Here is a 27,797-nt window from a genome sequence, read left to right as displayed (position 1 = left end):
TCAAAACTGTACTTAGACACCTCATCGTTGGTAGTGATGACTGCTCAGTCCTCCTATTGATGACTACTTTACTTTTTATGTGTCATTTGGCTCCCTCTACTGGACCTGTGGTATAACAACACGGTCTAAATGCTAAAAACAACCACTGATCCTGGACCAGCCCCTGGAGACGACATATGTTTCGTGGTCTACTTTGATTGGTCCAGACACACCGTCTTGTTGTCCAATGACAGGCAGACATCTGTTCGCTGGAGCGACTCTAAAATATTCCCCTCTCTTCCTTCTCCACACACGGTGTCCAGAAGTGCTACTCAGTGGGGGTGCAGCTAGTAGTAGAAAGTAGAGCTGAGATGGGGAAAATGCAAGTTTTGGGTGTAGTTGCGGTCATATTGGCAGTTTACTGCGTACATGCGACCGTTTACTTTCGTGAGGAGTTTCTGGACGGTGGTAAGTTTGGCCTAGACATCCTTAACGTTAGGTTTCTTGTGCAGGAGGTTAATTCATTGCATGTTAGCTTGACTGTTAGCCATTATGTCTTTTATTTTATTATTTTTTTAAATGTTGTTTTCTTTTACAGCTCTCATTGTGAGTTTCTTTATATAACCGTTTTCTCTTCGGGAAACACTTTTTTTTTTCAAACGGTGATTCAGTGAAAAATACTTCCTGTCTCAGTTTCTTACTTAATCTGGGTTGTTAGCTTGCTACGTTTAGCAAGGCCCCAGAGCTAGCAAACGTAATACCCCAACTTGTACAAATGACATCTTAGTTGCTAGTCACTTCCCTAGTCAAGCAACTAACGAATTTCGTACAGTTGACTGAAGACTCAACAATGAGTGAACAATGAGTCAAATGATTTTCAGGGAGCAGATTGATGTGTTTTAAGTTGCTCCAAATGTTGAACATCAGCAAACTCACTTACTTTTCCTTCTCAGATGAGTGGAGAAGTCGCTGGGTGAACTCCAAACACAAATCTGACTATGGAGAGTGGAAGCTAACAGCTGGCAACTTCTATGGAGATGCTGAGAAAGACAAAGGTAAACCACTCACTACACTGAATCCACTCAATGAAAAACAAGAATGAGTCTGGCTAAAAGGCACCTCTTTTCTCTTTTGAGAACAGCATATGAAATAAATAAATACATTTAAAGATTCTCTAGTTCCAATCTGATACTACAGATGGATTATTTACAGAGTAAACAATCACAGTACTGCTTTCCTGGACTTTGCTTTGTCTCAAACAGCTCTTCAGTATGAATCAATTCTTTAGATATGTAACTTTAACTCTCTTGGTGTTTAGTTTTTGTTTTGTTTTGTTTTTTTCAGTCTTGTTAAAAATATGTTTCTTTCTTTCACTTTCTTTTTCAGGTCTGCAAACAAGCCAGGATGCTCGATTCTATGCTACCTCTGCCCGTTTCGAGCCTTTCAGCAATGAGGGCAAGAGTCTGGTCATTCAGTTTACAGTCAAGCATGAGCAGAAGATCGACTGTGGCGGCGGCTATGTGAAGGTCTTCCCTGCCGACTTGGATCAGACCGCGATGCATGGAGAATCCTCATATTACATCATGTTTGGTAAGAAATTAAATTCATTGTAATGGGTGATCTTAACATAACTTAACATGACAACAGGATCTGTAACATTTAATGTATACATTTATTTTATCCAGGCCCTGATATCTGTGGCTACAGCACCAAGAAAGTCCATGTCATCTTCAATTACAAGGGCAAGAATCACCTCATCAAAAAAGAGATTAAGTGCAAGGTAATGCTGGCTTTTTAGATGTAAAAAAAAAAAAAATTCTTATGATATAGAAACCTGCTCTATCTATGCACCTGTGGCTTAATCCAAACACTTCTCTTCCTTCTAGGATGATGAGCTTACCCACATTTACACACTGATCCTGAACCCAGATCAGACCTATGAGGTGAAGATTGACAATGAGAAGGTAGAATCCGGCAGTCTGGAAGAGGACTGGGACTTCCTGCCTCCTAAGAAAATCAAGGACCCTGAAGCCAAGAAGCCAGAGGACTGGGATGACCGTGCCAAGATTGACGATGCTGATGACACCAAGCCTGAGGTGAAAAAACTCAATAAAGTTAATCGGTCTCTTTCAGCATTTTAAACCTTTTGTTCTGATTGAAAGTGCTGACAAGAGAAGTGTTTATCCATGTATTTCTCTCCCAGATTTCCAAGCTTTAAAAAAGTAAGTTAACGTCCCCAATTCTGTTCATTCACCTTCCATTTTGTGATATTTTATCCTTCTTTTAGGACTGGGACAAACCTGAAAACATTCCAGACCCTGATGCTAAAAAGCCTGAAGACTGGGACGAGGATATGGATGGAGAATGGGAACCACCTATGATCCCCAACCCAGAGTACAAGGTAGGCTTAAGATAGATAATCAGGCATGGATTTTATGCCCAAGAAATGCTTAACTTCAATCTGCTAAAGCTTTTGCAGTCAGGTAAGTAATATTGTCTGTAATTTCAGGGGGAATGGAAACCCAAGCAGATCGACAACCCCAGCTACAAAGGATCCTGGGTGCATCCTGAGATTGACAATCCTGAATATAGCCCTGATTCAACCATCTATAAGTTTGACAGCATTGGTGTCTTAGGTCTTGATCTCTGGCAGGTGAGAACAAAGGAGATCATCTTCGAATTATGATGTTATCACTGTTGTGACACTTGAACTGGAGCGTGACATTTGTTAATGTTTTGTCTCAGGTGAAATCTGGTACCATCTTTGACAACTTCCTGATCACAGACGACGTGAAGGAGGCAGAGGACATTGCAAACGAAACATGGGGGGTGACAAAGGTATGTTGATATTCTTTCCAAGCCGTATTTAATCATTTGTACAAAACATGGTACTGTTGCCAGTGAGACTGAATGGATTAATTAATTAACTGTAAACACAGGAACCAGAGAAGAAAATGAAACAGGACCAAGATGACCTGAAACGAAAAGAAGAGGAAGAGAAGACCAAGGAGCAAGCCACTGAAGCTGAGGAGGATGAAGAAGAGGATGAGGAAGATGAGGACCTGGATGAGGAGGAAGAAACAAAGGACGACATGGAGGAGGCCCTTTCAGAAATGGATGAGGAGGAAGCAAAGGCCAAGGATGAGCTTTGAGGAGGGTGTCCAGAGATTTTGTCTGCCCCTCCTTTAGAAACTCTGTCCTATATTTTCCAGGGTCATTGTGGCTGCTGTGCATCCTTTCCCTGAGATCTGGACACAACACAACTTGGGGGCATTTGTACTGTAGTGTAGGGTTGCAAGCTGATGTTGGTGAACTTGGTTTCTCTTTCATTTTGGTCATGATATTACCCTTTTGCCCGTGAACTGCTGGTTTGATTCTAAGGTTTCCAACAATCGGAGTCCAATAATTCCTTTTTTTTTTTGTTATAACAGACATTGACATCTGTTATCTTGATTGTAGTGATCTAAGCATCTATGTTATTTGCAGATCCCCTTGAACAGGCTGCACAGTTTACCAGAAGCTGTGGTACAAATGACAAATTGAGATATGGAGTAGCCAATCAGATTTTATCCTTATTATCCCATTGTCCTCTTGCAGCCTGGTCAACAATAAAATGCACATAACTGAACTTACAATGCACAAACTGTAAGACTTCACAAATCACAAAGTACAGACAAATCAAAACTGTAATGTTATGTAACTTATTTTGATTATGGCTGTAGCACTGACTTCTTATTTTCCCTTTTAAAAACACTCTTTAAGGCACACTTGAATGACGTGTTCAGACATAAATTAAATTTCATCAAAGTACAAAATGATTTTTTTTTTTTTGACATTTAAATGAGATGAATTTAACCTGCCTCTAATGTGATTTAAATCCTGAAAGTCTGGAGAAACAGATGATGAGCCCCTGGTGTGACTTTTGACATCGCAAAGGATCACACGTTTATTTTTATTGGACAGAATGTTATTGATACCAAAGTTTTTATTAAAAGATTATAACCTTAATGACTGCTCATATTTTCCACTGCATATACACATTTGGAAGCATCTACTTTAAATGAACATCCATATTCGAATGCTCATCTTTTGCAGTAATGGGCAGAATAGAAAACAAAGCTTTGAACCTGCGGTGTTGCAGTATTTATTTCAATCTGGCCTACTGGGAAAAAACAGACGTGTTTTTTAAATTTTAACCTCTGGGGGAGGTTTGAAAAGATCTGTCAGAAAATAAATCTGAAATGGCATTATTGATTCTCAAATAAGGCACTATTTAATCTAACTGTGTCTAGTGTAATGGCACGAGCAAGCTAATCAGTCTAAAACAAAAACAATGAAGTGCAATTTCTGAAATACATTTTTTGTCATTTCTCTGGACCTCATGAACCTGGTAGGGGACACTGGGGCAAACTTAGATGTGGGCCCGTGTTGACACATTAGTTCCTCCCATCCTCACCGAAATGTGAATGTGACGTGTTGAACACAGCAGAGAATGGCAGCTAGCCTGAAGGTTAGGTGTGACCAGAGGGTCGGCTGGTTCGACTGAATAAATCTGGGCGAGGGAAGTCATTACCACCACAAAGGTGCCCTTAAGCAAGGCCTTTAACCCCAGCTGATTCACTGGAGCAGATCAGACTGGTTGGACTGAGCAGCTTCCGGGTGCGAGTGTGATCACTGAACCCCCACTGAATAAACAAAGCCACCGGCACTGCTGTTGCTGCAATACCACCAAGATTCAGGTTGACAGCTTGTCAGTCTTAATTTGGCATGTGCACCATATGAGCAAAACATCAGAAAAGTTCAATTATAGACCAATACATATATCAAATTGTAGGTGTTTTAGACACATGGGCTCTTGCCAAGACAGGGCCTCAAGATTTGGTAAAAAGACTTGATTTGTTTATTGTATGATACAGGTGTGCATACAGTTCTTCCTCAAGATTGCAATAAATCAAGTCACCACATGCAGACCCAGAGGGCCCATAGGGCCGCTGAGCACCGGTGGCCCTCTTAATTTTTGTCTGGTAGGTATTCATGCCTTGCTTTTTTCCTAATATGAACACACATAATTTAGCATAACAAATATCAGTCTACAAATAAAAAGAAAATAACACTACTGATTGAATAACAACAATTACGTAAGTGAGCTGGCACGCAGGGCGTGCTGGCATACGGGCGGAGTATATTGGCCCAATGACAGGAGTGCGAACGTGACCACCGGAACCTGGTTCTAGGGGCTGTTTTATTCCATCGGGGCAGCGAACCTGCCACCTTAACACATCCAGTCACAGCTAAATTTAAATTTATTTTCCTACCAATAACTCCCCCGTGCCAGTCGCTTCTTGGTTCACCCTGATGTTGTGACCGAGAAGGAGCACCAACAGGCGGAACCACGACCCGTCGCCGCTCGTACCCGCCCGGTTAAGGGGCGTATGCGCACTCCCGAGACACCAGGAAATATGGCGGCGCTCATGACTCTCAGTCAGGTAAGGACTGAATTGCCAAAGAAAAGTCTCAAATGTTGATATTGATTATCATCAGATAACAGTGACAGTCGCTGTGTCGCCTCAACACACCTCTACTTCATAAGCTGGGTGAATATTTGCCAGCGGGACCGTATTAGCGACGTTTCAGCGTCAGCGAAGTTAACATTGTTAGCTAGGTTAACTAAGGATAGCAAAGTTACTGTGCGTTTCATAGAAGAAAGAAGCCATCATTATAAGTAAAGCAGTGACGTTACTTGGCAGCGAGGGTGTTACTATTGAACATAACAACATGGCTAACTAACTTATTAGCCAAACCTGAACAGAAACAGACCTCTAGTTAGCTAACGTTAGCTATCACAGCTGTGTTTTCTCCCAACGGTACCTCTTACGGATTAGCTAAATGATGCACTTTCTGCTAATGCTGAAGCTCTTTATGACTTTCTGAGAACTGAGCTAACTGTGTGTATGTGCTAGCTGACACACTCTCATCTGTAACTCAGCTGGTGTTGTATTTCTTCCCTGTCTGCAGTTATCAAGTGGATTCCCAGCCTATGAGAGCTATTACAGACAGGTAACATTATCTGTCACATGGAATCACTGTACAAACACTGTTATGTGGGCTGTATTCACTTTGTGCTTTTTATGTTGATTCTTTCTAGCTGGATCCATTAAACACAGGCAAAATATCAGCTGGAGATGCAGCTCAGTTCCTCAAGAAGTCTGGGCTGTCGGACAGTACTTTAGGGAAGGTGGGTCACAAACTCATACAAGTGCACATAAAAAATGAATAGATAATGTATTTGCTTAATAGCATCTAAAAAAATGTTCTTGTTTTATTTTAGATTTGGGATTTGGCAGATTCAGAGAGAAAAGGCTATTTGGATAAGCGGGTAATGAATTTCTTCTTAGATTTGCTGATGCTAGAGTTGGTGATGCTGATGTGAGCATAAATGACCAGACTTGCATCCTTTCTTCCTCTTTTGTAGGGTTTCTTCGTAGCGTTGAGACTGGTGGCCTCAGCGCAGGGTGGAAATGACATCAGCCTTAATAACCTCAACCGAAACTTGGCTGCACCAAAATTTGTAAGTTATTGACTGCCCTGATAAGTATGATGTTCAATGATGTGGTAGGGAATGGACAGGGACACATGCAAAAAATAATAAATTGATGGACATCGAATGCATCCCTGACTGTCTTTCCCCCATCTTCATACAGTTGTTACTGTTCGCTGCTTGTTAGTGTCTTACCCTCTTACCCTTATTTATTTTTTATTTTTTTACAGAGAGACACTAGCAGCCCATTATTAAGTGCTTCAACATCAGGACCTGACTCACAGTGGGCAATTAGGGTGAGCTGACACCATATATCAAGAACACTCTTGAGGATAAAAGGAAATCAAACTTGTCGCCTGAACTTGAGTTTTTTCTGTCTTTCTCAGCCTGATGAAAAAGGGAAGTTTGAGGCCATTTTTGAGAGTCTGTCTCCTTTAAATGGTCTCCTCCCTGGGGATAAAGTCAGGCCGGTTTTGGTCAACTCCAAGCTACCTCTGGATGTGTTAGGAAAGGTGGTATTTCATGTTGAAGTGATGTAACACATACAACTGTAGCACAGTCTTTCTGGCTATTGCATTGTTGACTATTCAAAGCTATTTCATATTGCTTGATATGATTTCTTTTGACTGTCATTTAATGTTTCTGTAGATTTGGGACCTCAGTGATGTTGACAAAGATGGACATTTGGACAAAGATGAATTCACAGTGGTAAGCTGCTGCCTTTTGTTAACTTGAAGTCTCACTGTCTGGGAAGCTAATAGATGTTTTTTAAAGCCAAGAAGAACACAGTATATATACATACATACATACATACATACATACATACATACATACATACATACATACATACATATATTTGATATTACATGTAGGATGCATTGATGATTTATTAGAAAATTATGTGATTTCCCATTTTCTAGGCCATGCATCTTGTGTATCGTGCCATGGAGAAGGAGCCTGTCCCAGTGGCCTTACCCACTTCCCTCATACCCCCTTCTAAAAGGAAAAAATTTGCAAGTGGTCTGCCAGGTGCTGTTGCTGTGCTGCCAGCTATGCCTGGGCTTATGGGTGGTCCTGCCCCACTCAAGGAGACCCTGCGAAGCACTCCTCCTCTGAGCACCGCTGGTCTCCTCAGCAGCAGTACTGTCAACCTCTCTCCAAAACACTCCTTTAAATCCAGCTCACCGGTAGGTTTCCTCACTTGTGTGTCTCTTTCGGTGTTGATGTAGGTGTACTGACTCACTGGACTGGGTGATATGGTTAGGGATACTATCACAGTATTATTAGACATATGTTTCCTATACTGCTATTAATTAAATACATTTATTTTATTTTTTCAAATTTCTTAGGGTGAGGGCCTCCTGACAGAGGTCACAGTCACACACTGATCAGCCCTGTGACATGTGATTGGTGATTTTGGGCTAAATGATAAAATTGAGATGACTTGAATCCTAATATAGAAACCATGATTTCACAGTAAAAAAAAAAACAAAATCACAGAAAAAAAAACTACGGTAAACTAATGTTCAAGTCCAATGATAAACTATTGCATTACGATGTTCTGCTATTCTGCATTACATCAAACATGTATTCATTCATGTAAAACAAAAACCTTTATTGAGTAATTTCCTAAGTAAAATTAATTTCAGACATCAGAATTTTGTGAAAACATAACATGATCATATATGCTCAAATAATTGTACTGAAAGTTGATGAATGTTAATATTAGGTTAAAATGAAAAAATACACACTAGTTGTCAAGTTGCTAGTTGATGTTCACAGATCTTGTTTCCTTGTTGAGGGAGGAAACAAGATTTGTGAACATCAACAACATGATGTTATGCTGCTATCTTATGTAGTTTTACAAAGCTATTTTACTGAATATGTTTTTTTGTTGTTGATGTTATTTTTTAATGCATGCTTCCTATTCTATTAAGTGGTATAATTTAGCAATGGATAATCTTTTGATGCATGAGAATGTCACTTTCTGAATGTGGGCTACTTATTGTTGAGTAGTTTTAAGGTGAAAAACATTTAATCCTCTGGGAAAAATAAAAAAATAAAATAATTATCCTTTCTCCTCCATAACTAAGCATCATATGGACACAGCCTGGCATTTTAAAGTAACCAGCATTTCATGTATTGATTCTTTTCTGTTGCTAAAGGGTAGACTTGTTTCACCACATTGTTTTTAACACTGTGCACAGCCTGTGTGTTTCTCCTCTCTCTCTTCCTTGTTATAGCTGTGGGGATTTTTCATGCGTGACTTTTGCAAGAAACCGGTTTCCTCCTACATTTCTACATGGCTGTCAGGAAACTAGTTGTGTCTTCCTTGTCATGCCACGTGTCTTTCCAGTTTTTCTCCTAGTTTAATTATCAGTTTAATTACCATTTCCCCAGGATGATAATTTCTTGTTGAACTAGTTAGACTGTCTATGTCAGATCTCTCAAAATGAAGATTTTGTGCATATGTGCTCATTTAGTGACCGTATCTTGAATTTAGAATCGGTTTCTGTTCAATTTGTCAGTGACAAATCAACATGCTTTTTGTAGTAATAATTCTTGAGGAAAGAAGTTCAATCTCATTCACATTAGCTTTTTGACAAGACTTGTTGGTATATACATTATAGTAAACTTACTGATTCTGTGATCATCAGGTGCAGTTCATATTTTATAACCAGTTTTATAGATAAATATCACCTGTAATAAAAAAATTATACACTCAAGGTTCAAGCAGATTTTTTCTCCCTCATCTAAAGTCACAAAAACGGCATTTTTTTGCTCATTCCAGCCAGCAGTGAACTGGGTGGTACCGGTGGCCGATAGGGAGAGATATGATGACATCTTCAAGAAAGCAGACACCGACAACGACGGCCTTGTTAATGGAACGGAGGTCATAGAGATCTTCATGCAGTCCAGTCTCTCGCAGACTATGCTGGCACAGATATGGTGAGACTGCAACTCAGTTAAGAACGATATCACAGTGGCTCGAGGCTTGAGAGAACACAAGCATGTTTGTCATGGATTTGACAAAACATGCATTCATCCTCAACAAAAACTGATTAATAGAACCAGTCTTACCAGAGCTTTTCCTCATACCTGGGTTCCTTCATAGGGCTGAATCACCCATACCAACGCTTAACTGGTCTCATTTGGTATAACCCAATAGCTCCATCTAGTGGACAATTCAAATTATTACATGTTTCTCCTGATCAGATCAGATGACTGCAACATAAGATACAAAATGTAAGTGCAAAACATAATAAAAGAAAATCCCATTATATTCTTAGTTACTGCATTATTAATTTCTTCTCTACACAGCTCAGGGATATGCTTTGCTATATTGTTGTTTTACACAATGGCAGTCATGAGCCATGAATGATTAAATGTGCCATATGGTGCGCCAAATGGTGAGCTTTCAGAGGACAGTGTTGTCAGTGGGTGTTGGGTATTATTTCTCAAAAAGTGTACGGTATCTTGTTTTTTGAGTAAAATTTCTTTCTCTCCGCAGGGGACTCGCCGACACTAAACAGACAGGAAAGCTGACCCGGGAGCAGTTCTCTCTGGCCATGTATCTGATCCAGCAGAAGACCACTAAAGGCGTAGACCCTCCCTCCACTCTTACCCCAGACATGATCCCTCCATCAGAAAGGACTGCGGCTTCAGCAGCGGCCCACGTGAGTCCTGACTTAGCCCACTGCTTCACTTTTCAGCAGCTGTTTTGACTGAAATGCTCCCTATCCTCCAAGGCAAAGTGTTTCATTTGCATCTGTACCTGAAGATTCTTATGTCTCTCTGCTACTTTATGCATTTTTAATGGTGGTTTCTGCTTTCTGGCTTTTCAGGCTTGCAGAACTGTATTTATTCATGCTTTTGCTTTTTTTGAGCTCTTCTCTGTCCTGTCTAACAGAGCTATGCGGGGCTTATGGCATCCATGAGAGCTGAATATGCTCCACTAACTAATATGCGCAGAGTGAGTAGTTGAACTTTGAGTCACAAGGTGGCGCTCTTGTTCCATCATATTCTTTGTCTCAGTCGGAAGCAGGTGGTATAAAAAGGGACCATGTTCATTGTCTTATGTATTATGTATACATATACATATATGTGTATATATATGTATGTGTGTGTATTTATATTATAACATAGAAATCCTTAAATACAGTTTAATCTGTGCAACATATTTGTTATGCCTTTTTCCCCAAATTTGTCTCTTTTAACAAACACTGCCACCTGCAGCCTTTTCATCAGTAATGGTCTGTCACAGCAACCATTTCAAGTCATGTCTCAAGTCGTTTCATGTCACCTGTCTAAGTCACCCATGGTTGAAGAGGCCTTTTATCTTTAAATAAACATCATAAGATGTTTATGATTTTGTTATTTTTAAGCAAAGGATGTGTTTACAAAGGCCTGGTTCAATTTTTTCCAATGTTGAGATGTCATTCTTAAATGTCATATTTCAATTTTTGTGTCCGAACATCAAAACAGACATCAGGCTGCAGCTTCTCATTCTGTGTAAAGAAGAAAAGGTCTGAAGAAAAAAGACAAATTACTAAGAAGCTTGCTCGCTTTTTTCATTTTTACAATCAGTTGTCACACGAACAACCATTTCAGCTAAGGTGCCTTAAGTGCATATGGTCAAATGGTTTAGGCCTCCACATCAGAGAAAATCTGGTCTTTTGTGTTTATTGTGATGTGAAAAAAAGCAAGAGGTTTCAAAAATTACATTACAAATAGATACTCTTTTGTAATTATTGCACACGTACTCCCCTTACAAGCATTATCTCTGTTGCACAGTTCCCCTTTTGGGGAACATGAAAGTTAAGTTGAAGGCTGGTGAAAAAGCCAGATTTCACTGTAGTGTTAAATTCTTTGAATTCTTTAGCATTCTCTTGCCTGTGCATTTGTCCTCATCCATGTATTGTCTGGAACTCGTGCTCCCTCCATAGCTGTGCGAGGTGTTTGTGTGTTTCCTTCCTTCATGTCTTTTGTTTTGTTAGACGTATCAGCAGGGTGCTCCCCTTTCCCCATGCACACCATTCTTGTCCCCTCTGCTCTCACCCTCCTTTCCCCCTTCTTTTTGTCCCCTTTCCCTGTTTGAACAGTTTCTCTCCCGTCCCCTCTTTCTGGCATACATGTAGTCACTTTTGTCATCTCTGCGCTCGCCTCTCGTCACCCTCACCTCCAACTTCCTCCTCTCCTCTCCCCTCTCTCACCCGTCCATCTCCTTCTCTCGCCTCAGGACAGCGCCAGCTCCACGGGGTCGGCCGAGCTGACGGGCATCAAAGAGCTGGATGACCTCAGCCAGGAAATCGCTCAGCTGCAGAGGTGAGCCCCTGCACTCTGAGTAGCAGGAGCATAGCTTTGTTTCTCTTCCTCTGAGGAAAAAAAAAACAAGGGGAGGTTGCCTTGAAGTCATGTTCAGGATGAAAATTCTTTTAAACTTTCATAGTTTATATATATTCATCAAATAATGTTAATCTTTATTGAACTAGAAACTCAGGTCAGATTGTATTACTCTTAGAGAGACTTGTGAAGAAAGCAGGATCACAATGGAGCCTTGCCTTGGGCCAGTCGGAGAACATTTTAAAGTCTAAGTCATCATTAACATGTAGAGTCAAATAATTTGTATTTGATGAGAGGCAGTACTGCAGTTATTATCCTGATACCTTTTTGGACCTGGATTACATAGATAGATATATTTTCAAGTATTGGGTATGCCTATGCTGATACACTGAACATTTGTATTTCTTTTAGTCAGATAGTGTTTCTGGCATATTTTCACAAAGTTAATGGAAAGAATAATGATTACATTTTTGAAACTGATACCTTCGCGTTTGCTGTTTTCTTAGGGTTTAGTCCACAGGAAATCCCTCTCTGTCCACATCATGCCAAAAGCAGTATCTCAAGACAACTCTGAACTGTTCTTTTGTCTTTTGTGTATCACTTCATGACAATTTATACTGTGTGAAGTAAAGTAACCATCAAGTGAAGTGTGTCTTTGGCATGATTGCAGATTTCTTTCTTTTTTTTTTTTAAGTTTTGTCAGGAAGTAATAGCACCATTTGTTTACTTACTGTGATCTTCCTCTGTGTTGCTCACCCTCAGAGAGAAATTCATTCTGGAGCAGGAGATCAGGGAAAAGGAGGAAGCCATCAGACATCAAAATAGTGAAGTTCAGGTAAGACTGAGCCAAAATCCTTTTCAAGTCCTCTGTTAAAATATCAGCTTTGGATCAAATAGTTATTGTTCGTGACTGGAAAAGAGCCTTAAAGTACACAGTGTCAGTGAAAATATGCAATCTCATGAATTTTTTGAAAAATTTTACAATTTGAGGTCCAACTAATTTACTCTGAGGTCATCCAGACCTGGTATTAAGATAAGTCTTGAGTGATACAGTCACAAGTGGACAGCTTTAAGTCTGTCAGCTCCCATTTGGCGTTAACATGCGTCCTGGCATACATCTCAAAAAAGCCTATATTGGTTATTGTTGACTGCATTTGTGAAATTTGGCATGTTTACTGTCAACGAGACATTGTCTTTTTAATGTATTTAATGTAAAAAGTGAAATCAGTTGAAACGGTGTACCCTTAAAACAGATGTTGGGAGGTAAGACTCAAAAGCACACTAGGCTGTTGCGGCAGTGTCAAGACTAACAATGAAAGAAACTTCTAAACGTTTTGCATGTAATGGCAAATGAGATTTACAATTTGCCCTGGTCGTCATTTATTGACTCCTAAAATCACACACTTTAGCAGAAAATGCGGAAATTGCCATTACTATTTGAAAAAGACATAGATAAGAGAGCCCAAAAATGTAATTTGCATTACAGTGAATGACAAGTTTTTTTTTTGTTTTTTTTTTTTGATTTCTTCCTGTTTTCGTGTCTTCCTGTTTATGTTTCATGAAGGACGTCTGTTGGGTAGGCACTCCTTACACACTGCTAAAAAATGTGGTCACACTCAACCCAGACAATCTCTGAATTTGAGTGATCCGATCTCACATGCATCCTTAATGTGTCTTGGTGGTTTTTTACACCTGTACTTAGAGCTGTTGACTTGTGATCGTATCACTGAAGACGGATGTTGATACCAGGTCTGAACAGTTTCTCTGACGTTGACTATACTTGCAAGTCCCTTGCTGATTTTCACCAAAATTATACAAATTGGATTTAAACTAGTTTGGATAGGATAGGTAATAGCTGAATTAGGATAGTCAGTAGCTCTACCATGCAACCACCTGAGTGTGTGTGTGTGTGTGTGTGTGTGTGTGTGTGTGTGTTTGGTGGGCTCTCAGGACATGCAGGATGGATTGGACAGGGAGAGCAGCAGCCTGCAGGACCTGGAATCGCAGAAGCAGGTTGCACAGGAGCGACTAGAGGAGATGGACCAGCAGCGCTCCAAGCTAGAGGGAATGCTCAACGATGTCAAGCAGAAGTGCCAGGAAGAGACCCAGTTGGTTAGAACAAGAAATACTGTTGTATTTCATAATTTGTTCCTGTGACATGGTAACTGGCATGCAGTTGTTATCCTTGTGTGGCACAGTGCTATATTGCTGATTTGATCCGTCACAAAATGAAACCTACGTCTGATGTAAAGTAGTGACGTACAGCTATTGGACTGTGACACATTTGAGTAACTTTTTCTTCCTGCTTTCACCCTCCAGATCTCATCCCTGCAGAGCCAGATCCGCTCTCAGGAGACCGACCTCCGCAGCCAGGAGGATGAAGTGAGTCGCACCAAGGTGGAGCTGAGCCGGCTGCAGGAGGAGGAGGCCCAGTTGGAGCAGAGCCTGCTCTCTGGTCGGGTCCAGCTGGACAGCATCGTCAAGTCGCTCAAAACCACTCAGGACGAGATCAACCAGGTCAGCGCAGATGGAGTAACTGCAGGTTATATTAGGATGTTCCGCAAATTCTGACCTAAAATGCTCTCTGGTCAGCTTTTGTGGTATAAAGATTGGTTGCTAAGTAAGAAGGATTTTGAGTTGATATAACATAAGTTCCTGTGTAGGTGGAAACGTTTGCATTTTCATGTATATTCTGTGGAATTGCTGGCGATGGTTTTTACAACACTGCAATCTCACTTTTGGAAACATTAGTTTTACTTTTGCTTCTATGACCTTTGTGCCAAAGTACTTGGCACGCTCTGAAGCGCACGAGTTTGAACCACACTGAAGTGAAACTATCGTATCACAGTGGTTAAGGTTTTTTTTTTAACGGCTTAACCGCTCACCACCACTTGCATAATTAGCAAAGGTAAATTGTAAGTAGGTAAATGAATAAGAAACATTCTATTTTCATGCAGTAACAACCTAATTCTAACTTTGTTTACTCCGATTTTTTTTATTTAGTTATTTTTTTGAAAATGTGGCTTGAAATTGAATTGGCCAGGTGTAAAATTCACCAGTTTCTAGATGGTGGCAGTAAAGGGAAATCCAACAAATGTATTTAATTGAATCAGATTTAGATTAAGCAGTCTTTTGTGTGTTTTGTAGGCTCGCAGTAAGCTGTCGTTGATTCAGGACAATCAAAAGGAGGTGACCAAGACCATTGAGCAGTACAACAGCGCTCTGAGTGACATCAACGGGGGGAACTTGAGCAACCTGCCGGACTTAAGTGAAGGGTTTGCTGAGAGGGAGAATGGAGGTTTCAGAAGTACGGTGAGGAGATCATGAATATTTCCTCTTCTTCACCATCGGACTGTTTTAGGATGTAGGACCTATATAGGGTATTCAAATGCCTCAGAGGAATGTAAACCTAAATTTGATCACAAAACCATTTTTGTTTCCCAGCTTCGTAGTCCCAAAGGTTTAAGTGTATATTTAAATTTATGCCATATGTTACCATGTTTATTTGGTCTGTGTAGAAAGTAAACATGCTCTTTTTATAACTGCTGTTCTATGGTTGGTGACTTTGTTTTCTGGCTTCATTCACCAGGATGACTCATTTAAGTCAAAGATAGCCATGTTCAACAACAACAGTGCTAAGGAGCCTCCAGCAGACCCTTTCCAGACAGAGGACCCCTTCAAATCTGACCCTTTCACAGGTCTGAACCTTCTTGCATCTTTTTGAGATTTTTAAATTTATTTTCCAGGATTAAGGTTATTCTCTGCTCCACCAGCTGTGGTTGTTGGTAATAACAACCTGCGCTGATTGCGAATCTCAATGAAAAAGCACCAACATTAAAGATGCAAAATTGTGGTGTTTTAATTAAATGGAAATGTTTGTTGTATGTACCTGTCTGTTGGAATTCACGCTTTGGACAAACATGAATGAAAGTACAGATTAATTCTTTTCAGAGTCTGAAGATGATTAAAGTCCATACGTAAATCCCGCTCCTCTCACTGTGTTGTCCATTTCCATAGATCCATTCGGAGGAGACCCTTTCAAAGAGAGCGACCCCTTCAAAGGCACCTCATCTGAAGATTTCTTTAAGAGAACAGACAAGCCAGACCTGTTTGGATCCTCTGACCCCTTTGGTAGACGACCCACCCCGCCAGCTAAGGTATCGATCCCCTCTTCTCTGTATCACTCAGATGTTTGTTGGAAGTGCTAATCGTGGTCCTTTTGTATGCAGTGTGACTGTGGGAAACCCAGTGTTTTTTACAAAACTTCAGAATGATATTTTCTATGTTAGATGACTTGCTCCGACCTGTCTTCACTATTGTAAATTAATAGGAAACCAAACGAGAACCACAAAGAGATTTCTGCTGGTTTATGCAGATGTGGTCAGAGTGTGTGTGTGTGTGTGTGTGTGTGTGTAACTTTTAAAACTCTTTTGAACATCTTACTAATTGTACTTCTGCTTTGCTTCTTTGTTTTTCTCAGCCAAGTGCCTTCAGCAGCGGTGACCCTTTCTCGTCAAACAGCCCCAAACTAAAGGATTCAGGTGCGTTCAGTGTGGGGAAGGTTACTTAAGCTTGAAGATTTCAAGTCACCCTTATAAAATGCAATAAGTAATTGAACTATTTTAATTCATCAAAGTAATGTACCTTATTACTTTTCTAACAAATGTGTTCACCAGGGCAATGAAACTGAAAAGTCCCAAAACCTACATTTAAAACTGTTACTTCACCTTACCTGTAAATGTTTGTACAGCAACATTTGACATCAAAATTAAGAAACTGAGATAATTCTTACTAATGTTAAACACGTTTTACACTGAGGGAAGAAGAATTGTTAGAGCCCTCCTCTGATGATTTTTAAGGAAACGTGTTGAATTTCCGAGGCGTTTTTGTCTGATGACATGGCGACCCGCCTTGACGTGGCCAGCTGATCAAGGCGTGGCAGATTGTGGTTGTCTCGAGCAACACGTATAGTCATCAAAGGATGTTAGTACATAGAGAGAATTTCTTCTTAACTTCTCACCTCATATCATGTTGTAAATGGAGCCAAAGTTTTTCAGTTGAGCTTTTATTGTGTTTCCTGTTTTAAGTGTTATAACTGAATGAAGTAGGTTGATAAGGATTCATTGTTTTTACCCGTTCTTTTCAGTCATTTTGAAGATGGACTTTGTATTTTTTATTTTTTTTTATTGCAATGACTGTGGTCAGGAAACTAAGACGTAATGGTGCTGCAGTGGAGCACACTGTTCGTTGACTGTGTGACTTTGTTAAACAAAAAAGCGTAAGTGCATACTCATCCCTGTACTAAATACGTGCAGATTTTCCATGCAGATTTCCCAGAATCTGACTGTTATTAGAAGAGCGTTAAAGAAGGTTCTAGTTGTGAAACTCGTCTCAAAGAGTCATTCTTTGCCATTCTGGGTGACGTTGGATTTAGATTTTATTTTTGGGGGGCATCAAGGGCAAACAATTTTTACTCACTGTGGCTTCAATTTTTCCTGTGGTGTAGAGCTATTTTTAGTCGAGTACCTACGCATTTAACTACTGGCCAACTAAAAATACTCCCCCCTACCCTGGAAAAACAGGAGGCTTGTAGGAGCCAAGCACAACAGAAACTCTGTGACTGCAGGTCCCGCTCTACTAGAATACACTGCCACTCCTTTTAACCAGTTCTCTGCTGCCTCTGTCCTGTCTCTATATCTGCTGCCATTGAACTGCTCTGCCTCATTCGGTACGGAAGTTGTTTTAAGTTCGTGGCTACCTCTGGCCGATGCTCTGCAGTGCTACACACCTTCAGAGGAACACAGAGGCAACTGTAGGCCTGAGCTGACTTACTGTGCGTAAAAGAAAACACTGCGCACTTCATATGAATGGGGTCTCTTGTGGTCGCGCTCTTACAACAAACATATTCTATTACAATGTTTTGTTTTTTCACTGTAACCAGCTGCAGTTTGCTGTTTTTTTCATTAAGCGGCATACCACTGAGCTTCAAAACAACCCGGGCACAGTTCTGTTTAACAGTGCACCAACTGACGCCTTTAATTAGCTGATGAGATGCATACGTCAGGCTAAACAAAACCTCTGCTTTCCAGGTTTTTAGCGAAATGTCATGGAAAATTAAACGGTCATGCCACATTCCCCTCTCTGAAAATAGCATGCAGGCCTTTTACAGAATAAGCAAGATGCCGAGATGACTTTGAATGTGTGGTTCAGGGCTTGAACTTAGTTATAGTTTCTGGCTCTTTCCATAAACATATTCAAATGTTCCAAATGCATTTCAATGTACTTTTGTCACAGATGTGTTTGGGACAACAGACCCCTTTGGAAGCAACTCTTTTGGAAGCAAAGGGAGTGGATTTGCCGACTTTAGTCAGATGTCAAAGGTAAGCTGTGGAGACTGTTGGAGTTATGAATCAGTTGCACCATAAAGCATCATTTTCCACTTTAGCTGTAGAAAGCTGTGTTGTTATTTTTACCCTCATCATGAGTGATTGCTTGTTTTTATGCCAATTTATCACACTTATGAAAACAATCTCTTTGGTTTGAGGCCAGGGGCTTTAGATTTTGGCTGACATTTCTGCTGGAGTCATCACTTCGTGTGATAGTTGAAGGATTTTTTTTTAACTCTTTTCCCTTGTGTGTGAACAGAAGTCGGACAACCCTGCGCTCCCATCAAAGAAAAATGTGCCTAATCGGCCTGCACCTCCCTATGGTAGGTCCTGATTTTGTGTGTGTGCGTGTGTGTGTCTGTGTACACATGACTGTACTTGAAGCTAAATTTGAGATTAATGGTTCTGTGATTTTTACTGTTGGCATGTAACGTTGGTGTCAGTACCACATTACAACAACTTTCATTTGCTCTTTGTCACTTTAAATAGTTGCAGCATGTCATGGAAATGTAATGGCACCTACATTTTGGAGTTTCATTGACTGCTATACTTTTCAAAGGCATTCTGTGCCCTGATGGCATGTGGGGAAAAAATACTTCCCGGTTCAGCTGTGAGGTTATAGAGAAAGTCATTTTTCCTTTTGAAGCTGTCAACAGGAATGCTGTTGGTAGAGGTTTGGCAACACTGTGTGTTTCGATTTAATGTGCCTGCTGTGGGTGTTGATAAGACGTAAATGTAATAGTTCCAAATTCAACTCATTTAATTTTTCTCTCTCGCAGTTGAAAACACCAGTGCAGTGTTCAGTTAAACTTGTGAAAACGATGTGGTCGATAGCTACTTTTCTCCTTCCTTACCCTCAGGTTTGTCTTGTTGGTGTGTACGTTCACACACTCACCATCTACCCACAGGCCGTGCCCAGCGCATGCACTTCCGCTGTGACCTTGCACTTGTTCTTTTTAGCAGAAGCCACAGCGTGAGAAAGTCGGTGTTCCCCTTTGCCTTGCCACACAGAAAGGGCGAGAGATGAGTAGCCACAGTTAGCCGCTGAGCACGCTGCCTCATATGTGATGAGGAAGTGAGAAGCCCACTCTTGAAGTCACTGGCATCACGGGAACAAGTGCACAATAATTTTAGTTCAGTTTGGCAGTTATTTAGGTCTTATCTGACAGTTGTGTTGCACAAAACTGTTGACATATACAACTGTTCTTTAGAAGATAGTGGAGTCCCTTGTTTGCTCGAAAGCCTTCATTTCGCAGTTGCAGCCAATGTGGCATTGGTGCACAAAGTTCTCAAGATGAGTAATTATGGCCACAAGGTAATACCATCAAAATAGGGAACGTGTTCAAAGCTTACTGTAGACAAGGGTGTGTCTGTCTTTTACAATTACGTGTTCCAAAAAAGCCGTGCTTTGCTTGTTAGGCTTCAATGCATCTGTGAGCCTTACTCAAAAAATGTGGTTAACACCTTTTTTTTAACCAATATCGCGTTCCCCTGGGTGACTACTCTGCAGAGCTATCAGTTTTGAGCTGTTGGCTTCCTGTGAAAATTCAGCAAGACAATATTACACACTGACATTTAAGGTGTTAGCATATTTTCCCAAGGGTCCAGGAGCTGAGGCGAAGGCACTACTGTATGTAATGTTACTTGTATTTGGTGTTAATTTTGATATCTTCCTCCTCCGGTAGGTACGTTCAGTTTGACTGCATCAGAGCCGATCTGGAGTGACAGTAAAGACTCTTTTGTTACGACACACTCGAGTAAAACATCCAAAGACTGCCCCCTGGGTTTTGCAGAGTTTGGCTCAGTGAGTTTAGTCCACTTACAGTTTCCTGTTGGGTCAACTATCTTTGTCTGCATGAGCTGCGGATCTCATGACCTCACTCCTCAGACTGCATAGCTGCAGGCTCAGAGGTGTCAGCTGGACCTCGTTCTGTTAATTTTCCTCTCAAACAGTGGCTTAAGAAAGAGATCACAGGGCCGCCGTGCTTCCCTGGCTGTTGACTAACAACTGACAGCACACCTGAGAGACTTGGAGAGTCGCCGTACTTGTGTCTTGTCGTTTGTTGCCGCCATCCACCTGGTTTAAGGGGCTTTTGCATGCTTGCTGTTGTCTCTGGCTCCGGCCTATGACAGGAAGTCAGGATTTACACGCTTTGAGTCAGCGAGTTAGTGAACTTGCCCAGTCAGGTAGCACTTGAGGAGCATTTTTCAAGTCTTGAAGTACAGGCTGAGGGCTTATTTGCTGTCAAAGCATGACATGCCTCGAAGCACAGCACAACAGAGTAAATCTGCCTCTTTGTCCCCTGTCTTCCGCTTCTTTGCCATCATGTGTAGCCAAACAAGCGTGCTCAAGTGGAGAAGTGTTGCATGCAGCTTTTTGTGTCTGGTTTGTATCATTTGACATGAGATGAATTTATTTTATCCCCTATGATGTGAGCATGACAGTTGTGAAAGGGATATGTGGGGGTTTTTTTTTTGGTTTTTTTTTTTACATCGAGCTCTGTATTGTAATTTTTGTTTCTCTGCCAGGATCTGAGTATGGCAAGGTAAGACTGTGTAAGGGTGTGGTGGTCAAGCCTTTGCATGTGAAAATCCTGTCCGCACTGCAAAATCTGAATACGGTGATTCATGAGCACCATTATTTTTAATAAATATCCCCAGTCACATTGATCCAAGCACTAGATGTTTTACGGGAAATGTGTGATTAGTAATTTATGGCAGTAGTATTTCACTGTGTAGAGAGCTATTTTCTTTTTTTTTTTGTTTGTTTTAGCTTTTAGTGTTGCTGTCTTAAGCTTCTTATGTGACGTCCAAGTGAACTCAAACTGCTATTTATTCATTTTTTTTGCATTTGTTTTACTGCTATTTGTCAAATCATTTCAGCTGCGTTTGACGTAGTTTTTGATATTCTGCCTTATTAGAAACATTTGATTTTTGAGATTTGCATCCCACGCCGCGCTTTCGCCAAGCGACCTCTCTCTGTTTGTGTTCACATTTCAGCCCGATTCTTTGCGCTTTTGTCCACATCTAATGTTTGTTTCTCCGCTCCAGTTCGGAAGTGAGAACCAGCAGCTGGAATGGGCCAAGCGGGAGAGCGAGCGTGAGGAGCAGGAGAGGCTGAGGAGGCTGCGGCTCCAGGAGCAGCAGGACCTGGAGCTGGCCATCGCTCTCAGCAGGGCCGACATGCCCAGCTCCTGACCAGGCATGACCCTCCACAGCTTTCAGTCCCCCTCCTTGTGCCGCACAGTGCTCCCTGTCCACAGGCTCATGACAACAGCACCGACACTGGCCCGAGATGACTAGCAGCCCCTGTTACCAATTTGTGTGAGAGACCAGTGACTCTCCAGCAATGACTGGACTCATGTCAAATGACTCCACATTTAGCAAACCAGTTTAGGTTCATTGCTCCCAAACTACATGGCAACTATAATCAGGGACAATACGGAGCCACTTGATTTAAGCCTGGCTTCGTCCTGCAAAAACATAGCGATTTAACGCAACCCCAACCAGCAGGGTACTCAACTACAACCTATATCTAGCTCCATATGTTGTTATGGCTAATCCCCCTCGATTTACCCCAAAGCCTTCCTGTCGCACGAAAAAAAACATAACCTTTTTAAGAATATTTTACTGTTTTATTTATATACACAAGCAACGAATCTGTGGTGTATGAAGTACTTGTAAAATGCACTGTGTAAACTGTTTTATATAACCTTTAATTACCCAGAAGAACTTCCCAATTGAAAGTCAGATCATACACGCTAACGGTTCTGTTAGCTTATGACTGAGTTTGTCCAATTTCAAATGTTTTTTTTTTTTTTTCTGAAGGCAACTGCTTCATGTACTGTAAATATTGTTAGATGATGAAGTCTCAGAAGAGCGGAGTCCATCTTTAAAAAAAAAAAAACAATTCTGTGTTAATAGACTGGAGCTTAGTGATCAGATCTTCAGTCGCATGGTTTTGATTTTTATTTTAAAAGTGTTTGACGCCATTTATGCCTGCATGTGGACTCTTTTATGGCCTTAAGGTTTTCAGTATAATCAAACCCCCGACAGTAAAGTAGATATGCTGTTTTGGGAGGCTTTCTATTGCTAACGCAGCTTTGGTTAAATATGATTTCACCCTGAATCATGAGCTGCCTCTGGTATTTACAGTAGTTCAGATGCTTGAGATAATCACTGAGGTCTTCCTTTGTTATGAACAAACGTCAGTCCACCTGGAGCGCTCTTGCACCACCCCTCTGATTTCAGCAGCTTATGTTTGTCAGATGGTTTTCTCATCTATTTGCTTGTTGCAACGCCCCAAACAACTTGCACTCCCATACAACTAAAAGCCTCTATAAAATGGAAGTAGTGTAAACCTACATTGTTTATACTGGTGCTGTTACACTTCGTTATCTCCTCTTTGCTTTTTCACACTACCACTGATGCACATGTGAGGACAGCTACCAACTGCTTCTCTCATTTTTGATCAACCATCGGATCTTTGTTCTTCCGCAGCTTTGTTGTTTTTCACTCTACATATATGTCTTATGATCCAGTTGGAGGACATCTTGTTAAAAAAAACGTAAAACAAAACAAACAAACAAAAAAAGAAACGCCTTAAAAATGTTTCATCTGTATAACTGTCTAACACTAATCAGGTTTATTCGGCACATAATGTGTGCACTGTATATTCCAGAGCGTCCTGGACATGTACAGCGTGACAGCGCCTTATTTATCAACATATCAACGTTGTAACATGTAAAATTGCACAGTATGTATGTGATTATCAAAACTGTAATAACTTTTAATTGAATAAAAGTGATTTTTAACATTCCTGGAAAAAGGTAAGTCTTATCGTTTCAGTTAAATATTGTTCCAACAACTGGGAAGATAAACAGAGGCACTTCTGTGATTTTTCTGGTATCTGTACTTTGCTGGAGAATTTATTTTTTAGTTCTACTTTGTACATTTTAACTAAAACATCTGTACTTTTGACTCATTATTGATTATTTATGACCCTTTACCAACCCAAAATGTCGGTATTTGACGTCCGGAGAATGAGTTGCAACAATCAACTCTGTTCCATGGTGCATATATGAACAGCTTGGACAAGTGAAGCTCAGTTAACTTTGTGCAGAAATAGCCGGTAGAATGTTCTTCAGACGGATGCTTTCTACTTTTATACTCTGAGTACATGTCAGAGCCTGCACTTTCCTACTTCAGTTTTTACACAAGTTGCTGTACTTCTGCTTGAGTAAAGAATGTGCACTTCTGCCACCTCTGAAAATAAACATGTCAGCAATTAATAGAGCAGTTACGTATCTTAGAACCCCTTGAGCAACAGTAGCACAGCTTTGCGCTGCCATGATGTGTTATGAAGGAGGGACTTTGCTCAATTCTGTTCTTAGTTCTTAATCTGATACTTAAAAAAAAAAACAAAGTGCAGTCAGACTGAAAAGAGTTTAAGGTGGATTGTTTATATCTTGTAGTTCTGCATTGATATTGGAACAAAAAAAGTGAAATGAGAGTGATACATTTGCATCGACCACTGCAGATATTTTTAACCTAGTGTTTACTTCCTCTTTTTTAAAAAATATATATTCTAGTAAAGTGTTGATGGACACAGTTGATTCACATTTGCTGTTAACATCTTATGTTTCAGTGCAAGATGTGACTGTGGCGCTGTGTGACACCACTTCTAATGAAAAACACGGTTTTCTGTCGAGTTGTTTTAAAGTTTTTCAAACTGCCGTCATGTCCCAGTCTCTGTCCATGTATTTGAAGCAAAAAAAAAAAAAGTTTGATATTCATCTGCCTTTTCTGAAATGCCATCTGGCTTTCATACATCAGCTCAGTGCTGTCTTTGATGCGGGGGGGAAGCAAATGCTCACTGACACCATGCAGACATGATATGCACGGACCCAGATACTTTGAAACTACAGTGCAGAGTGACTGTGTGTAATTGTAGTATTAAGGCCCTTTGATGTCCTACTATAATTTCTACCCATCAGAAAGGGAGTCTAAGGGCTCCCTGATGAGGGTTTGCTGTGCCCCTCTGTCCAGACGGCTCCCGGCTCACTCTGTAATTATGGAAATGGAGTGTTTGTATTTATAGGCTAAGCCCACAAGCGGCTGCCCTTCTCTGTCTCGCAGCTGCAAAACATCACAGTGGAAATCAAGTGCCCATGTTTTAAATTAAAGCGGGTATACAATGGCAACGTGTATAACCTATTTAGCGTAACCGAGCTGATGGTCTGCAGGCCTGATGCACCTACTTGGGCTGGCTGCATGCACAGTATGAGACGAGCCGTTGAGTGGGTGGATGGGGTTCACCAAGCTAGATGTGTGAAGGTGATGTAGCTAAGGAAGCGTAAAAGAGTAAAGTAAAAGAGCTCACCAGTCGAAAATGTCCAGTTTCATTGTTTTTAATATTTACAATAAATACATTTTACAGTATAAAATCCATGTACATATTTATATAAATTTAAGTGAAAAATAATGCACAGGACATCAAGCCCTGAGAGTGAGTAGAGGGGCTGGATCAGAGAGTTTCACACACACAGTAAAAGACATTAATTCCAAATATTAAGAAGCAGTAAGATTTAAAAGGGAAAACAAAACAAAAAAACAGTTCAGGCCATTTTAGACATTGAGGCAGTTTAAATAAAACATTGTCTTTGCACATGTTAGGCGACTTTTATGTGCACCTCACTCCAACTGTCATCAAATACATGAACTATTTTGTGGCCATGTCGTTCTGTCATGAAGGGTTTTTACAGTAGCACAGTCATAGAAAGGCACTTTTGTGTCAAACACAGCATTCCAGTTCTGTCAGAGAAGAGTAGTATATACAGGGCCAGCCCCTTCCTGGTCTGCCTGCTCTAAAGCAAACAAAGCTTTTCTAAAGCTTGTATAGAACCAAAGTAGTACCAGCTACGTTATTAGACAATAATAACACTAACATTTTTTTTTTTAAATTCAATATTAGATATATAAAAAAAGACTTTGGTCATGTGGAGAACAATTTAAATAAAAAATAAACCAGTTGAATCACAATAAAAATGGCACAACACCCAAGTCCTTCTGAGGGCTCCTTCACATGTGTCTCTTCATGTGAAGCGCCAGATGGTCAGACCTGGAGAAGGCGCGCTCGCACAGGTGGCACTGGAAGGGCCTGTGTCCTGTGTGCTTGCGAAAATGACGGGTCAGCTCGTCTGAGCGGGCGAATTTCCATCCGCAGCCTTCCCAGCTGCAGTGGTACGGCTTCTCACCTGCGAGGACAGAAAGAATAAGAGATGATTAGTCGATGCCGCCACGAAGTCCTGAGGTATTCAGGCCCGCGCGCAATTACGCACAGGAGCGCTCTTATTTATGATGGATTCGGGCTCAAACTTACCGGTGTGAGTTCGCAGATGTGCCTTCAGGTGGGAGCTCTTGGTGTAGGTCTTCCCGCAGCCAGCGAAGGTGCAGGTGTGCGTGGCAGTGCGCTTCCGCGGCCACGTGCGGCGGCCTCTCTTGGGTTTGGACTCCAGCAGCTCGAGGGGGGATGAGGGCGGCGTGAGCATCACCCTCTGCGCGCCCGGCTGCAGGCTGAGACCCTCATCATACATGCCAAAGGCAGTGTGCGGAGCGTGGTAGGACATCTGCATCTGCGGAGCCTGAGGGTGGTGCGGGAAAGCTGCCGGCGTGTGATACTTCTGAGAAAAGTTCATGGTCTGGCACAGCTGTGCCTGGCAGTCTGAGGCTCCGTGGTCATCGGGGCTGAGTGGCGGGGTCATGTTGTTGGCTGCCCGCGGGGAGATGGCCACCCGGGGCTGCTCGAAGGACAGCATGCACGAAACGTTTCCCTCTTGCTTGATTTTGCTGCAGCTCTGAGGCACCATGCCCAAAACGGGTCCGTAACCGTCCATGGGTGGCTCGACTTTGATTTCCTGGCGGGGAAAATGTCCCGAGTTGACATAAAATCTCCCCTGAACGCCGGGGTTGCGCGTAATGCCATAGCTGTGTGTTCCTTCACTGCGGAGCAGCTCTGTCATGAGGCTGGCGCCGTACGGGGGCGGCGGGGAGCGGTGGTCGTCTGTCTGGTAGGATGGCACCGAGCCTCCAGTCGTGTACATGCTGTGATCAACTGTGCCCACAAATTCCGCCGTGCAGTCTGAGCCAGTCGTGTTGGAGAGAATAAAATCCAGATCCAGATAATTACTCAGATCCTCGTCGTCCTTTTTGTGGTAATTGTCCAGGTTGTGTACCATTTCAAGCATGGAGCAGCTGGTGGAGACTAGTTTATCCACGTCCCCTTTGCACCTCTGGAAAGAATAAAGACAAGTGATGAGTGTGATGTGGCTGTAAAGTGAAAAGGTTTGAGTGGTGCAGGTGATTTCTAACTGCACAGAAACATTAATAACTGCGTTTTATTCTCTCAAAATAAGGACATAGTTTATTTTTCCTTGTTTTCCTGAATAAAACAATTTAGTTACAGCAGCTCTGCAAGATAATAACATTACCATCCTGATGAAAACAGGTGAAACAAAGTGACACATCGAGTTCAACTCCAGAGATTTTTCTTTCTTTCTTTTCTTTCTTTCTTTCTTTTTTTCTTTTTTAAACCAAACACAAGATTTCTCTCAACTTACGTTTTCCCAGGTTTTCTCTCTTTGGTTTGAGAATGTCGAAAATGACGGCAGCATCACTCCGGATAAGGCCATCGTTGGGTGAAATAATAATAATAACAATAAAAAAAAAAATCTCTTGTCAAAGTCGCGTCTGTGCCGCGCCGCAGTCTGTGCGCCTATCTCTCTGTCGCCTCTCCGCAGCTGCGCTCCGAAGACATGAACAAGTTTAAAAGTGGTAGGAGGTCCCTCCGAACCTTATAACCCTCTAACTCGAAGTTGCCTGGCCAATTGTGAGAGCTCAGGAAACAACGTAAAGTTCGGTAAATTTAGCTCTTTATAAAGCGGCTCCTGCAGGCAGCGGCGCTCAGTTCGCTGTGTGAAAGGCAGGGGAAGGCAGAGCAGCCTATAAAGTGCAGGTCCTCCCCTCAGCCCGGCTGATGACGCAGGGCTCCGCAGACCAACCCACCTGAGCGAGAGCTGGGGGAAAAAAAAAAGAAAAAAAAAAGTTGTGAGCACATTACAAACACACGGGCAATATAGCAACCATAGATACTTACGTAATAAGCTGAAAATAACAAGCCTAATGACAGAAAAGCGCCGGAGGCCAAGCCGCAGTAACAACTCGATATAAAGCCTGACAGGACTCCTGTTAATCATAGCAGCAAACCAGATGTGGCTCGATCTTCTTCTTCTTCTTCTTCTTCTTCTTCTTCTTCTTCTTCTTCTTCTTCTAATGAGCAGCGATACAAATACAATTAGATTCAAATGGGGGTTAGAGGACGTAGCTTTGAATTGTTCTTTAGTAAAACTCAGAAATCTAATGGCGTGGCGCACAAAATGTTCAAGTTGTTTTGTTCACTTTCACGAGTTTGCATCGTTTACTCTCAAGCTCATAGAGAAGATCTGTTCTTTGTTCTCATGACACAAATCTGCCGCCTTTATTAAATAACTTAA

At 41.4% G+C, this 27,797-nt stretch overlaps 3 protein-coding genes across 7 annotated transcripts; 2 read left to right on the top strand and 1 right to left on the bottom strand.

Moving 5' to 3' along the window:
• Positions 1 to 268: 268 nt before the first annotated feature.
• Positions 269 to 3,987, top strand: calr3b (calreticulin 3b). 2 transcript variants are annotated; one of them, XM_037084980.1, is made up of 10 exons: positions 269 to 447; positions 933 to 1,034; positions 1,366 to 1,569; positions 1,665 to 1,759; positions 1,866 to 2,075; positions 2,267 to 2,380; positions 2,489 to 2,632; positions 2,725 to 2,817; positions 2,919 to 3,080; positions 3,212 to 3,987. In XM_037084980.1, exons 1-10 carry the CDS (start codon positions 351 to 353, stop codon positions 3,338 to 3,340), a joined length of 1,350 nt encoding a protein of 449 aa, XP_036940875.1. In that variant the 5' UTR covers positions 269 to 350; the 3' UTR covers positions 3,341 to 3,987. The 2 variants fall into 2 exon arrangements, with proteins under 2 accessions (XP_036940875.1, XP_036940874.1); XM_037084979.1 differs by having other exon boundaries at positions 271 to 447; positions 2,919 to 3,987.
• A 1,325-nt stretch (positions 3,988 to 5,312) lies between these two features.
• Positions 5,313 to 23,226, top strand: LOC119010865 (epidermal growth factor receptor substrate 15-like 1). Of its 4 annotated transcripts, none has more exons than XM_037083417.1 (24): positions 5,315 to 5,465; positions 5,995 to 6,036; positions 6,125 to 6,214; positions 6,308 to 6,355; positions 6,452 to 6,547; positions 6,748 to 6,813; positions 6,904 to 7,029; positions 7,166 to 7,225; positions 7,438 to 7,704; positions 9,309 to 9,466; positions 10,029 to 10,194; positions 10,428 to 10,490; positions 11,757 to 11,842; positions 12,623 to 12,695; positions 13,811 to 13,972; positions 14,180 to 14,377; positions 15,008 to 15,172; positions 15,450 to 15,558; positions 15,878 to 16,017; positions 16,341 to 16,401; positions 18,155 to 18,240; positions 18,506 to 18,569; positions 19,932 to 20,050; positions 21,298 to 23,226. In XM_037083417.1, the coding sequence occupies exons 1-24, from the start codon at positions 5,412 to 5,414 to the stop codon at positions 21,442 to 21,444; spliced, it is 2,646 nt and encodes an 881-aa protein (XP_036939312.1). In that variant the 5' UTR covers positions 5,315 to 5,411; the 3' UTR covers positions 21,445 to 23,226. The 4 variants fall into 4 exon arrangements, with proteins under 4 accessions (XP_036939313.1, XP_036939312.1, XP_036939314.1 ...); XM_037083419.1 differs by lacking the exon at positions 19,932 to 20,050 and adding an exon at positions 20,776 to 20,792 and having other exon boundaries at positions 5,322 to 5,465; XM_037083418.1 differs by lacking the exon at positions 10,428 to 10,490 and having other exon boundaries at positions 5,313 to 5,465.
• Positions 23,227 to 24,640: 1,414 nt separating this feature from the next.
• klf2b (Kruppel-like factor 2b) lies at positions 24,641 to 27,234 on the bottom strand. The gene is made up of 3 exons (XM_037083421.1): positions 26,865 to 27,234; positions 25,628 to 26,537; positions 24,641 to 25,502 (listed from the first exon to the last, which is right to left on the bottom strand). Exons 1-3 carry the CDS (start codon positions 26,934 to 26,936, stop codon positions 25,327 to 25,329), a joined length of 1,158 nt encoding a protein of 385 aa, XP_036939316.1. The 5' UTR covers positions 26,937 to 27,234; the 3' UTR covers positions 24,641 to 25,326.
• Positions 27,235 to 27,797: the final 563 nt, after the last annotated feature.

This window comes from Acanthopagrus latus, chromosome 21, assembly GCF_904848185.1.
Source record: "Acanthopagrus latus isolate v.2019 chromosome 21, fAcaLat1.1, whole genome shotgun sequence".
Taxonomy (NCBI): Eukaryota; Metazoa; Chordata; class Actinopteri; order Spariformes; family Sparidae; genus Acanthopagrus; species Acanthopagrus latus.
The sequence above is the reverse complement of the archived record's forward strand: the minus strand, read 5'-3'. Positions and strand labels throughout refer to the sequence as shown.

Coding starts and splice junctions, on each gene's coding strand:
- klf2b (XM_037083421.1), bottom strand. CDS start 26,936: ATGGCCTTATCCGGAGTGATGCTGCCGTCATTTTCGACATTCTCAAAC. Junction 26,538..26,864: donor GAGAGAAAACCTGGGAAAAC/GTAAGTTGAGAG, acceptor TATTCTTTCCAG/AGGTGCAAAGGGGACGTGGA. Junction 25,503..25,627: donor ACATCTGCGAACTCACACCG/GTAAGTTTGAGC, acceptor CTGTCCTCGCAG/GTGAGAAGCCGTACCACTGC.
- LOC119010865 (XM_037083417.1), top strand. CDS start 5,412: ATGCGCACTCCCGAGACACCAGGAAATATGGCGGCGCTCATGACTCTC. Junction 7,030..7,165: donor CTCTGGATGTGTTAGGAAAG/GTGGTATTTCAT, acceptor ATGTTTCTGTAG/ATTTGGGACCTCAGTGATGT. Junction 10,491..11,756: donor CACTAACTAATATGCGCAGA/GTGAGTAGTTGA, acceptor CTCTCGCCTCAG/GACAGCGCCAGCTCCACGGG.
- calr3b (XM_037084980.1), top strand. CDS start 351: ATGGGGAAAATGCAAGTTTTGGGTGTAGTTGCGGTCATATTGGCAGTT. Junction 448..932: donor TGAGGAGTTTCTGGACGGTG/GTAAGTTTGGCC, acceptor TTTCCTTCTCAG/ATGAGTGGAGAAGTCGCTGG. Junction 1,760..1,865: donor AAAAAGAGATTAAGTGCAAG/GTAATGCTGGCT, acceptor TCTTCCTTCTAG/GATGATGAGCTTACCCACAT.